At 39.9% G+C, this 14338-nt stretch overlaps 1 protein-coding gene across 2 annotated transcripts in view; it reads right to left on the bottom strand.

Moving 5' to 3' along the window:
- Nucleotides 1–14338, bottom strand: part of LOC122838959 (oxysterol-binding protein-related protein 1-like) — a 50431-nt gene that overhangs the window by 10754 nt on the left and 25339 nt on the right. For both annotated transcript variants that reach the window (XM_044130021.1, XM_044130023.1), the window contains exons 10-18: nt 13982–14055; nt 13743–13806; nt 13536–13637; nt 10137–10265; nt 9925–10006; nt 9116–9222; nt 4697–4859; nt 2324–2513; nt 1521–1596 (exon numbers count right to left, since the gene is read on the bottom strand). In XM_044130021.1, the coding sequence (XP_043985956.1) occupies nt 1521–1596; nt 2324–2513; nt 4697–4859; nt 9116–9222; nt 9925–10006; nt 10137–10265; nt 13536–13637; nt 13743–13806; nt 13982–14055 (987 nt within the window). The remainder of the gene's footprint in view (nt 1–1520; nt 1597–2323; nt 2514–4696; nt 4860–9115; nt 9223–9924; nt 10007–10136; nt 10266–13535; nt 13638–13742; nt 13807–13981; nt 14056–14338) is intronic.

Here is a 14338-nt window from a genome sequence, read left to right as displayed (position 1 = left end):
TCATGGTTGGCATATAGCAACGCCAACACGCTGGAGCTGAGCAGGTTTTTATTCACATTTAAATTTACCTTAGGAATAAGATTTAATTAATGAACGCAGCACTGACATTTAGCATAATAATTTATTTTTAAAGTGTTGAGGCAGCATCAGAGTTGCTAGCGTGTGTTTGATGTTGTTACATCATGAACATCGTAAAAGAGAGAGATAAGTTACTTTACTTGAGGCTGAAAAAAAAAAAATCAAAAACAAAGTTCTTGCTGTCAAGGCCATTTTATATTTCACAAGAACTAAAGCCCAGATCTCCCAGGCAATATTTATAGGTCTCTCCCACTGCATATTCCTCAGACATCACACGAGAAAAAAGTTTTTCAGTCAGAATTCGCATCAAGAACAAGGTACAAGCACTTGTACAGAATGATGGCATTTAGGTCCTACAGTCCTGGGAGAGGGAATAACTTTCTCTGTCCTTGTGTTTGATGCTTAGGCTCCAACTTTTTCTGTTCCCCTTTTTTTTTCTTTCCTTTCCACAACTCTGCAGAAAGCAACGTTTGGCTCTTTGCTAGCTGGAAGTCATATTCACTTGTTTCAATTGGTTATGAAGATATGTTGCTATAGCAACATAAATAACGTGACACCTTTCGCAAAAAAAAAAATAAAAAAAATTAATGATGTGTAACAAATGTCTTTTATCCTCTATTGTTAAATTTACACAAGTGTGAGACCTGATTTATACTTCCTGGTTCTCTCTACAACCCCGAGTTTCTTCTAGCGGGTCCAACGGCAGGTCAGCCTGGCCCACTTTTTAAATAAGATAATAATTGTCTGACTACCTGGGAGCCCCCAAGGACATTAAAGACCTCACAAAAAAATGAGCTTCATCCCAAGATGGTCAGACGATCATTAAATATGTAGAAAAAAAGCCCCACATTGACAGAAGCTTAGTGATGTCGTAGCATAGAGAAAACGCAACATTTTTTATCACAATACACACTAAATAGCTACTTAATAGAAAACATAGGAATTGATATATCACATGATCTGTCTCTGCCTTCAAGTAAAAGATACAAAGACAATACAAACACGACTAAACAAGTTTAAATACAGGTTTTACCAAAAGGGCGTTGTTGCACTAAATAACTGTCGTAAGACTGCTCTCTCATTTATTTACTTTTTAAATAAGTTGTGCAAAAGGTAGTTCTCAAAATATGTGGATGTCGTCTTTCTTTTAGTGTAAATAGACTCTCATTTTACTGGAAGCTGTATATTTCTGTATTTCATAGGTGATTTTATGTTTTACTGTGGAGAAAAGCACTTCAGTCTGACAGAAAGTATTCTGTTCTATTGTCTTCTTTTCTATGCAGGGTAAGTAACAGAGTCACCGTAATGATAAGCTTAATCCTGTCGGTCCATTTACAACGACAAAAAAATAGAACAATTAAAAAGAAACAAAAATGTAAATTTGCAACAGTGCAGCTGCCACCTGTACGGCAATTGAACCGACATCTGAACGTGGTGCTCACCATTCCAATGCAGTTCCTCAGAATGCTCCAGATGCTGAAGTCATTTCTCGAGAACATCGGCGCAGGTAAGCTGGCCCTGAAAAAATTTGCATGCATAATTACAAGTCCTCCATAATTCATGTGTAATTTATTGGCGTCGAGCAAGCAGCGGTTCAGAAGCTGGCATCGTTTTAAGAGAGCCGAGGTATTCGAGATGAATAATAGCTGCAGGTGTCAATTCAAGAAGATGAAGTCAAAGTAAAGGAGAGTAGGTGCTATAACAGTGCGCAGTTAAGAAGGAAACTCCAGACAAGACGCAAAAATTATGAACGAGACGCTCTGGGATCGTTCAGGTTCCTTCGGTTCGCAGGTGAAATGAAAAGAAAAAAAGTTAATGGCGGCGATTTAAAGGACGCCTGAATCGTGTGAGCCACTGAGGGATCAGCAAACACGGCATCACACTCCTACCACATTGTTGCATTACACCGTGACCTTGTCAATATTTAACAAAGTGACACGGAGCCAGGCCCGCTCAATACAACCCTTTCCCGTGGCTTTACCAGGCAGGATCTCGCTCTAAATTATTCAGACTACGAAGTGGAAAGACCTGAGGGAGGATAAAGAAGAGTGGAGGGGAAAAAAAAGACCAGGGGGGGAAGAACCAGCCGACCTCTCCGAGCAGGTAAGAGTATCTGCAACAATAAGAGACTTATAAGAGAAAAATGGCCCCTTTGCTGAGTTTGTTCATCTTTAAGCCAGAGATGAAAGGCGCAGGGGGAGTGTGGCCAATTTGGGAAACCATGGGGGCATATTGCACTTCTGACCTGTGCTTTGTTATCCCATTGGACTGAGTCTCGTCTCTGTCTCCATGGTGATCCTCCTGCAACATGCTGGTGGCGGGGCTGCTGCACGGGCTGCTTAGCATGACAGAGCCTTCGTCCTCCTCCTCGTCCTCTTCAAAGGAATTGCTGGCCACCGTCTCAAAGCCGCTCAGGGAGAGCTCAGAGCCTGACTCTGATGGAGACGAGGAGACACGGTGATGAGTCAAAGGCTGATAACACGGGCTGCTGAAGAGTATAAAGCTTCTTTAATTAATAGACGTGGGGGGGAAGATGCTTCTTTAAATCTGATTGACTAGTAAGTGCAAACAGAGAGGCTCATAAATGGGAAAACTTTTAGGAACTGTTTTCATGTCGCAGGCAATAACTGCAACACTATGCTCGTTTTTTAAAAGAGCGTAATCATGGCAAGTTTACAGATAATAACAAGGTAATTTCTTATGTCTTTCATTAGTTATTCAATTGTTGATTATTTAAACCATATCAAGTCCAAAAAAATGCTTGTCTAGGGAAAAGTACTCCAAAAAAAGATCTGTCAGTTCCACCAAAATAAGTTTTCTATTGTGTCCAGTTACATAAAGGGTAGCTAATGAAACATTACTGTTTCGAGTGAGAGTAACTTTACTCAAAACAGTAAAGTTATTGTGCATGAATTTGGGTAATTCATGCATGAATCCCCACCGGTTGCTCACAAACTCAAGGCCCGGGGGCCAAATGTGGCCCGCTGAACCTTTCCTTGAGGCCCTTTAGACTCCAGAGAGATAACAGAGCCTTCAAGAAAGCAGCTGCGTGCCCAGTAATTATTTTATCAATCAAATCAAAGCAGTTTTTAATCTCCATTCTGCCAAATAACACTGACTACTTAACTATTTGTGTATATTTTAACCGTTTAATGAGGAGTTTTATCAATATTTTGCCATAACTAATCTTTTTGACCACATTCGTGATCTAAATTTGGGCAGAAATAAGAAGGACTAAACTACAGCTTCACAAACAACACAAAGCCATAAATTCAGCATTACTGATCCCTTTGTCTGTTCACGTGATAAAAACCAATCTGCTGAGATCACAGGTCTCGTCCTTTTTTCAGATCTAAAGTAAAGAGGAGTGGCTTACAACTCAACTCTTTTCATTTAGCCTATGAGAGAGCAAGACTTCAGTCAGAGTTGCTGAAATGTCTCATCTTTCCGAGCTTTCAGATCACGTCAGTCAGAGAAAACGATGGATTTTGAATTGTTGGAAGTCTTTTGGAAATCTCTAAGTTAATGTTAGGACATCACACAGAAATGATTGTGTCAGGAATGCTAGACACGCCACCACACATATCACCAACATAAAATGCAAATTTAAAGTCGAATTCAGAATCAGCTTGCTTTAAGTTAGCAAAAGCCTGCGTCACAACAACCTCTCTCACGCACACTGTGTGACATCGCCTCTGATCCTGCTAGAAAGAATTAAAGACCGCTCATGACAGACGGGATTAAAATATATATATAATTTGATTAATCTGATGTTGGATTGGCCCACAATGTTTTCTTTTATTTTCATGTGTTTGTTTAAAAAAAAGAAAAACGAAAAAGAAAAGAAAATCATGCTGGTAAACACTTCACAAAATGTCCACAGTTGTGATAAACCTGTTTAATTTACAGGATTTAATTTACGTGTTTGTTTGGCCTAAAGATAAAAGTACCTACTACGCCTGAGCTGTACTTTGTGCTTAAAATCAAAATTCAAAAATCAAAACCTGAAGGTCAGAAACAGTGATTATCATGAACATGACGAAAACATCAGAAGTGGTGCAAACCAAAAATCAGCCTCATAAACGGGGGAATATTTTAATTTCATCCTGCTTTTTCATACGTGTGCAACAGGAATAATTTATTAAATAATAACAATCATGCAATTTTTGTTGTTGTAATAGGCCTAATCACGGAAGAGCCTAAATCAAGAAAGCAAGATTAACTTAATTTCCTCCAAAGCTTCAACATTGTTGGAATATACCAAAAGTTTCTGTAAAAAATAAAAATTTCCACTTCTGATCACTCAGCTGTGACTTAACTATCTACTGTAGATATAACTACACAGAATAAGATAAAATGCTTTAATGACGACTACGAGTTGGCCAAAAGTCATCAAACATCAGTCAGACTTGTCATTGTAACTAAAAACCCGGCAAACTTGAGTCTCACACATACCGAAGGAATTCACCGGCAGCAGCAGCAAGAACAACGAGGAAAAAAAAAAAGTATCCCGGCGTCCCGCAGGTGAACGAGAGTGCAGCGAGCGTGAACGGGAACGGCGGCCTGTCACAGAATCCCCCTCCGAGTCCCGGGAGCGTTCGATAACTTGTCAACTCACCAGACACGGCGTCGTGGAACTCATCCTCGCTGAGGGCGCTGCGCGGTGACGATCCCTTGACGACGGATTGCTCAAGTTCGTGATGCTCCGTGGCGAGAGTCTGCAGCGCCTCGGAGAGGATTTTGTTCTTCCCCACCTCCTGCTCCAATTTCACACTGCGCACCTGAGCTTGCCACGCACACACACACACACGCACGCACACACATAGCCAAAACACACACACACACACATACGCAGACAAAAGAAGGACAGATTAATCACTGACTGAAAGACAACAACAACAAGAAAAGAAAAGGGTGGTGGGATTCTGTTTTGCACTTTTAGTAACTACAGATTGACAGTCTGCTGCTCTCATGGCGACCAAAAGTCAATTCTCAAGGAAAACAGAAGGCAAACGCTCATGGCCTTCAGACAGGCGGCTGTGATGGCAGTTGTTCTCGCAATAATCAGCATGTCAACGGATTGATCCTCCTCTCTTTCATCAGAGCCACAGAAGGAGAGAAGCAGCTGAGAGGGACGAGCCACGCTTCTCTGTAGCAGAGGACGGCTGCCTTGGTGCCGCCGTCTCAAATGGCCAGCTGGAGAACATGATTCCTGTGCAGGCGAGACCGATCAAATGACAGCTGCTGGATGCTGAATAAAGCATTAGCTAGAACCCTACCTCAACACAAAACGCAGAAGTATTCGTATCCCCTGGTTGTGTTTCACAATTCTGTCAACGCACAGCTACAAAACTCCAGCGTATTTCCATGGGGTTGTTTGCGACAGGCCAACGGAGAGCAGCGATGAAGTGAGAGAAGTGGAGGGAAAACAGAGCATAATTTTCAAACACATAAAACCTTGAAAAATAGGATTTTGTAGAATCGTTTTTGCGTTGCAATTAAAGATGCAAGTCTGTTGCATTGGATGTTTTGTCCAGTCTTTGGAGAATAGATAAAACTTTAAATCACATGGAGAGCGAATGAGAACAGCAATTTTGGTTGTTGTCAGGCTTGCAATTGGATTTGGGTTTGAACTTTGACTGGACCATTTTAACATTAACATTTTGACAATTATACAGCCGTACATCTTGGAAAAGCAGAAGAAGAACTTCCTGCACAATCAACAGGAATGCAGCGATTGGTTTTTGGACTGTCAGTCAACCAAACGCTTGTCTTTTCCAGCAGCCATTGTACAGCGCATGCAGCGGTAAAACCAGCTGATCAAACGTGCTGGAGCTCAGTTTGGGTTACTGGATGAAGGGCCTGGGCTTTGCTGAGGTTGCAAGGTAACGATGCAGTGTCCGTCGATAGTGATTTAGCAATTAGGAGGTTTTTGAAACGGCTCATTGTCCAGACACCAGAAAACAAAAACTTACTGCCAGAAAACAGCTGGGTGTGTTTTAGAGGCAGTAGAGACCCAAATGGAGGTACAAAAACATGCACAATGTTTAAATGACATAAACTTCGCAAATGAAGTGACCAGTGAAAGCAATTTGTTGCACTGGCTTTTATTCAGGGCTGTTAGATTACTAGACAAGTACGGTGTGATACGTGTTGACAAAAAGAAGGGATTAAATTTCAGCTGCACCTTTACAGAAATCCATTTCTACTGCCGCCAGTGATGGGCTGGCATTTTATTAATCCAATTGGAGATCACAGACTCCGCAGTCAGAGAGTCAAAAAAAATATGTATCTGACTACATACGACTAAAGAAAACAAGCTGAAATGTGGTCTAATGATAAGTTCAGGGAAATTCTGGCAGCCAACCTCTGCAGAGGTGCCACTACTTTTGCAGGACTGCGGGAGCAGGAAGTGATTCGGCTTTTCCACCGTGTGCGAGTCTTGCCGGGCCATTCACACTCCTAACATGTCATGTGCAGACTGTGCCATTCAGTGCAGGTCTATTGAAAGGCGAGCTCTAGGACTGTATCAGCCCGTCATTGAGCGCTCTGCAGCTGGAGGCCGCAGCTCAAAAGACGGCACAGCTGAGCGATCAAGGCCTACCGTAGGTGTAAACACTGAACTCCGCGGCCGCCCGCTTTCTGAAGCAGGAACAGTTAACCGCTTTCTGGCAGCAGCGCCGTCTACACTAAAGATCTCTCGGGAATTCTGCCTGTGTTGAATGAGAAAGAGTAAAACCCTTCACTCACACAACCACTGATGGTCATTTATTTTTTTCCTTCCTCACTTCTAGTGTTGCTCATAATTTAGGCTTTTGTATTCTGTCACTTTGTTCGTCCCTTTGTCCGTTTCCCCTTTAAAAAAAAAATTATGCAAAACATAACTGAATCTGTGCATTATCATGTAAAGGCGAGCTCGCGTGGATTTACATACCCAGCAGTCCATCAAAACCAGCGGCACGGCTACACAACGCAGCGGTTTTAATGAGCAGAGCTGTGCCAGCTGTGACTAATTCTCATTCTAGCGTCAAGTTCAGATTAAAATCCGGTTCAGAATAAGAAACTGTCAGCAACTACAAAAAGAAAGTCCCAAATCTCCTAATTAAAACCTTACAGCCACCATTACAGAACTAATGAAACCTTAAGTTATAATAATGAGAGTAGAGAGTCTTTGTTTCTTTTAATTATTCTGTCTATTCATTTTGCCTCAGCCCCAACAAACCTATTTCAGTCCTTAGCCAATAATCTCTCTGTACAAACAGAAACTGAATCCAGTCTTGCCAGCGCAGTCTCTTCATTACCGGGCTTGATGATGAAAACAAGTAATATTGCTAAAGGACATGAACAAACAATGACGCGTTGTGCTACACGATAGGTGGGTAGACTGTGTGAGATTATCAACCATTTAGCATAGTTAGCTTAGCTACAGACTGTTATTTGCCTCTATTTCACTAGCATTTAATAAATTAAAGAAAGAAATTACCAAGACATTCATATATTTAACTTGTACCTTTTAGCACATTTAACAACAGATGAGTCGGTCAGCAGCAGCTCTAACCCACATCCCTCCTGACCCGTCCTCTCCTGAGTGAAATTAAAGCTGCAGTTGGTAACTTTTATATAAAAGATTTTTTTTAAACTTTTTGTTAAAACTGTCATTATGTTGTGACAGTATGGCCTGACTGAGATAATCTGTTAATAATCTTTTGAAATACTGCTTATCTGCTTGGACACAAGAAATTTACATTGAATGTCACACATTCCAGATTTTTATTTCTAAGACAATTATAAAGCCACGCGTTATTTATTTTCCTCCCATTTTACATGTATTAACTATTTCTGTTTTGGGTAAAAATCTCTTTGTGGTTGTGATGTGATGAAGTTGGAAGACTTTTTTGTAAGTCTTCAATAAACCCAGCATTATAATCCGGTGTGTCCGTATTGCGTCAGGCTTGCAGACAGAGAGAAGTAAATTTATCTCTTCATAGAAATCTCTAAACAAATTAAACGTTGCGTGGTAATTCTTCCATTCAGTCACGGTTGTTCACAACTGTTACCATTCAATTTTCCAAAAGGCATTAACATAAAAATATCACTTTTATATTATTTCACTTGGAATATAATGGAGTGAAATATACATGCAGACTTTAACAGTCTGCATGTATATTTCAGTTTTGTTGCTGCTGTAAACGTCAATCTGTAAACTGCCTCAAAAATACACATCAGTGCTCTGAAGGCTCACGACAAAAAGCCTTTAGCTTAGCATAAAATGCAGCAGGAACTGCAGAAGCTACGAAAACAAACTTATTACATGCAGCACAAAAAGGCAACCACAAAACTGACTTATGTAAATCATCATCATCATCACTACGCTTTAAAGCTTATTTTATACAACTACAAATATTCTTACTGTTCAAAAAACAAGGAATGCTGCCAATGCAGCAGGGCTTGTTGTAAACCACATGCAAATAGGATATGATATATCAAAGCCTGCAGAATCCTTAGAGGAAAAACTTGTCCCTCGGTTTATAATCACATCACTCCTGACCAGCTAATTTCACAGGAAGTTCTCACGAAGCACATCTTGCTTTTGCATTTCAATCGGAAGGAAAATAACAAAGCAGAACCGAGAACCAGGGGTCAGGAACAAGAAGAATCCTGCTGATTGCAGCATTCAGAGGGTTTAAAGAGAAGATTAGCACAAAAAACAAAGAAACACTCGACCGGCTTCAGCCTGCACGGTTTAGGGCCCGGGGCCCCAAAAATCCTAAATAAGCTCCCCTTTGATAAAAAAAACTGAGAAAGAAGACGGTCTTTTTGTTGTCACTCTTGTTATTTATGCCTGATATTAAAATTTGTGATATGAATTTGCATTTATGTGTGGCAAAACAGAAGGAACAGAAGTAAAAAAGGGGGCAACTTCTTTTTTTTACAGCACCTTAAGAAATCCACTACTGATTTTGCTAAACAAGTTTCTGGAAACCCTCAAAGAGTTTAGCGGGAGGAGATTTAGTTGTCTAAATTCTTGGACACTCACCCCCTCCTGTCTGGAGAAGAGGCTGAGGCAGGCACTGAGACTGGAGGCCGTCTCGCTGGACAAGTCGCAGATCTCCTGCATCTTTTGCACCGCGGCCGAAGGAAATCCTGCCAAGAACAGGAAAACAGATGATTAAAATAAAAATGAAAAATAAATAAATAAAAGTGCCTTAAAGCTTCTTTCGAAAACTTTCAAAAGAACTTCAAAAAGCACGCAAATTGCTGAAATCCCCAACAACCAAAACAGACGGAATATTCTTAATTAGCAGTAATTCAGACGTTTTTAAATCGCGCCATGTAATCTGTTTGATGATGCTTTCAGTTTTAATCATGAGCCTTTCATTTCTACTCTTAAGCTATTGAACTTTCTTTCGTCTTACACGTGGATGAGTGGAAAATTGAGGAACAAAGCATAAGAAATGAACAGAGAAACACGGCGCTGCTTTTGATGGAGATGAACTCAGTTTCGTGATGCAAGCAGAGACGCATCGCGATCGATTGACCCCATTAATGAACGGTTTACTGGAGAGGATGCAAATTATATCCTCCTGCTTTTGAAGTCAATTCTTTTAACCCATTTCTTATGGCTGTGGGCCAATAAATCATAAAATGTATTACTACTAAAGATAAATGAAAACATAATTGCATTAGAAGAGTTTCAGAGATAAGCAAAAGGACTGTGCAGCGGTTCTCTCTCACTGCTTTGGTTTTCTCCTTAATTTGTCACCTATGTGCCGATAACACAGCGAAGGGGTTCGGAGGAAAAATGACAAAACGAAACAGGAGTGAGGGTGAAATAGTAGGCTTTACGTTCTGACAGCCCGTCGTTTTTCAGCATGGACAGGAACGCCGCCACCTCCTGTTCCAGCTTCTTCTGGCTGACCTCCGCCGCCTGGTGAGTCAGAGAGACGTGAGAAAGATGCAGATGAGCGAGGGAGGCGGCGCGGCGCTCCTCGTTCTCAGAAAACGCTCCGGAGCATTGTGCCACCGCGCTCATTATGTACGTCTTTGTTTACAGCCACCTGTAGCGAGTCCGTCAGTTCCCCTAGCGACATGCCGTGCTCTTCCTCCTCCTCCTCCTCGCTGCCCTGCTCCTGGGAGCAGTAGTGTGTGCTGTAGGCAGAGTGCTCCTCCAGCGCATCCAGCCATGCCTGGAGGGAAAATAAAAGCAGATTTTTTAATTTGGTCTTCTTTCAATTGTTGTGACAAGCGGCGTGCGACCGATTTAGCTACGAAAAGTGGAAATGCAGAAGTTTAAACTAAAGCTAGAGAAAGTTTTACATGAAAGTCGTAGAAAATGGAAGGAAGGGAAATGGGTTCTTATGTACCTACAGGTATGTCAAAGTTACTTTTAGTAGCAAATATTAATTCACTTTTAGTCTGTCCTTTGATTATAATTTAGTTTTAGTCAGGATATAATCATCTTGTTGTATTTTGCACCTTTAGTTTAATTTCAAATCAGACTTCTGCTAAATTTACTGAAAATTTTGTTTTCCTTTTCTTTGTATGCCTTAAATCAGAAACTGACTTAAGGCATTAATATATTAATCCTGAAGAAATTCTTTTTTTTTACATCTACATTTAAGCTGAAAATAATTATTCATCCCTCTGACGGTAATTTCAATTACATTATTTCAATAATGTAATTGAAATTATATTATTTCAATTACATTATTGAAATAATATGTAATTGCTTCTCCTGTAGCAATTAGTTTTTTGCTACAGGAGACAATAAAACTGTGTAAAAGGAAAATATAATTAGAAAAAAATTATATTACATTTTATTAAAAGATGATATGTCTTAAATGATTTATGCTCTGGAGAGATCTATGCAGCAATCAAACATTTTCTCTAATGATTGAGCAGCTTTACGTTTCCACTGGTATTCTGAAGACGTATCGAAGGAAAGGCCTCCTCACTATCATCCATAAAAATGAAACTCCACCATATTAATATCTCAAGTCAGATGAAACACATTTTCTCATTCTTCTTTCCTCCCATCTTCCTTGTTTTCCCTTTAGCTTTTCACTCATGGTGGTATAAACTACCATCAGGTGGTTGTAATTACAGGAAATGTTATTGAGCAATAAATCATTTTAGTTTGATCTGCACATAAAACGTCAGTCCAGAGATGTGATGAACGCAAACTTAGATATTTTAATACACGGGCGTACATTTATTTATATAAAAATGTAGATTTATGCCACTCAACTACTAAACCGAGGGGCTCCAACATTTTTCTCGCCTTTTTATTCATCGATGTAAACTTTAGACATTTATAATCAGAGTTGTTGTTTGCATTCACTTGAATGAGGGGGATTAAAAATGCCGCTGATGAAAACCATTGTGAAAGATTTCCATCAACAAAACTATGGAATTACCAGAACTCCTTAAACTTTGTCCTTTTTCTCACTTTCCAGCCAGAAACTTTAAAGCACTCCACCGGGATCCAACCACACAGAGCAACACGGAGTAGAACCTGATTAAAGAGGCATTCAATTTGTTTTAAAACTAAAAACACACTAACTGTGTGTCGTGTATCTGTGTGACCTCCTCCATCCTGATAAACCTAAAAACGACTTAGGGCAAATAGTTGTCTTTTGAGGTCACCTAACAGCAAATCCATGAAGGACTTAGAGGTTTACTGGTCGTACGTTTTGTACGTTGCCTTCCCTTCTTGGCCCAATAAATAACACAAAGGTTTGTGGTTATACTGGATTAAATCACGAAAATAGTCAGGAGTTAAAAATCAATTCGCAGGGAAGTAGAGCTTGCACAATGACGCATAGCTGCCGGTGGCTTCTCACCTCGTTCTGAAAGATTAAAATTGTATAGAAAGATCAAAAACTGGCATATTTTATTTATCTGGGGGAAAAAAACAATCATGCAAACAGAAAAACCTTCACCTCTTTGCCGTGTTGATGCTGAATTAATTGTAGCAATTTATCCCCTCCGACAGGTTTATCTATTTATTTTTCAAAGTTGGGCGAGTTGGGTTGCAGAGTTTCAGACACGCATAAAAGGATAAAGTTTTGGTCGCTGCGACAACGCACAGGAAGTTGTTATCTTCTGACAGCCACAGATAACAATCAGAAATGAGAAGGGATGTTACATAAGATCGAACATGAAAGAAAGAGCATTTCTGTGCTGATTGCCAAATTTCTGGTTTTGTTTCACATCCTTCATGGTAAAAAATATATTAAAATATACATATATATACAGATATATATTCTCTTCTTTCTGCACCTTAGCAGCTCATTTGATTCTGATGTGAAGACTCAGAGGGTCAGAGGTCAGTGACATGGTTGTAGTTTTACACATCAACCAGCAGAAGCTAAATATTCAGAGCAGTAAAAGCCCGATCTGCTCCGATATAGTTTTACTTTTGATAATATGAACAAAATTTCTTTCACTTCACAACAATCTAGTACTTTGTGCCCCTTCATATTAAGACAGGTTTGTACTCACTGGCTTTTAATGCAGGGTGAGAGGTTCATTTGCTGGACATGTTTATGTTTTTCTTTCTCTCTTATATTATGTTTGTAATTTCTTTTGTGCTGGAATTACTGTTATTTGTCATTTTGTTTCTGTGTGCAGCACATCAGTATATTTGAATTTGATTTGATTTGATTTGTGTTGGTACATCACATTAAATCTCAATAAAATACATGGAAGTTTGTAGCTAAACTGCAACAAAATGCAAAAAAAATAAACAAATAATTGCTGCAACGAAGGCTAGACGATGATGAGACAAGCCACTGGAACAAGCCCCAGCTGTAATGGCGGCAGATGGTTGGCAGCAAACTCTCTTCTTCTTATACTTGCAAATTGTATGAAGAATTAGGATGATTTTGTGAAATGAATCTGAATAATTCAGATTCCTCCTCCTGAATGTAACTTTTTGCTTGGAAAAAAAAAAAAAAAAAAAAAAAACATCAGCAGCTAAATTGAGCTAACATGCTAGAAACATAACACAACAAATTAAAGGCAGGTGGGATTTATCCTCTGGAAGACATGCAGGTAGAAACATAATTCATGCTTAACTCCATAAATCTATCAGTTGATCTATCCATTATATACAGACTGACAGAGTGAGACTATGAAGGTTTGTAGAGGTAAGATAAGAGCTCCGTTAATACTGATGACCTTGTGCAGCAGAAGAAACATGATTCTTGATTTGTGTTAAGAAGAATTCATTGTTAAAGAATGTGATCATTTTCAAACATCAAGGCTACAAAAGCTTTCAAGTACAGAGCACCAACGACTGGTTCACTTCGAAGACTACATGCGATTCCTGGAAGTGATTCTCTGTGAAATACAGGGACCTTTAGATAAGGCGCATAATTTACCTTTCTTTCCATCTGTGATTAATTATGATTTTCTTTTCCCGAGCACAGAAAGTGGAGGCGATATAAACTTACTTTTCTAGTTGCCTCTGGTTCACTTTTCGGGCAAACCTTGAAGTGATGCACGCTGTCATCGAAGCACTTGAGAGTAAAAAAGCAGTTATCTTTGGCTCGTATCTGGAGAGGAGAGAAGCATAAATATTTGCTTTAACCGAAAGCTGCGCAAATGCAGATTGAACAAAAGGTCAAAAATGAAAGCCAAATACTTTAAAGCCGGCTTACCAAGCAGTGAGCGTTTGTGAGTGACTTGCAGCCCTGCCTTCTGACATTTGCGGCTGCATCAGACCTGCGCTCGATAGAGGGAGAAGTGAAGTCTCAGAAATCCAGACGGGGAAAAAAATTACGGTTTTCTCTTGTATTTTATTGGAGAAGCCAGACAGGTAGGATTTTCACACATGTATCTGAAGAAAGGTTTGCTTTTTCCATTTCCTTTTCACAGCCGAGGTCAGAGCCGAACTTACTGTTTCGGGTACCAGGATATAACCCCGTCCAGCACAACGACCCAGTAGGACCGCCAGCCAAAAAACCGGGAGCTCTGTGGGTTGGAAAATAAGAACAGAACAAGCATTTTGTAATTTCAGTAGTTATTAAAAAAACCATGTTGAAGCACTTGGGAAACACTTAGCTTTCCCGACTAATTAACTCAGAAGGTATAATGAGGATAAAGTCATTTCAGAGGATTTCCAATACCACGGTAACAGAAGTCTGCTGGTTTCTGAATGCTAAAAAGCCCCTCGCATGAACATCTAAGAGGTAATTAAAACTGGGCTTATTTTTAGCTGACATCTGGTATGCATACATGGGAATGACTGAAAGAA

The sequence above is a fragment of the Gambusia affinis genome, linkage group LG10 (genome assembly GCF_019740435.1).
Source record: "Gambusia affinis linkage group LG10, SWU_Gaff_1.0, whole genome shotgun sequence".
NCBI classification, from domain to species: domain Eukaryota; kingdom Metazoa; phylum Chordata; class Actinopteri; order Cyprinodontiformes; family Poeciliidae; genus Gambusia; species Gambusia affinis.
Note: the sequence above shows the minus strand (reverse complement) of the source record. Positions and strands in the feature narration are given on the sequence as shown.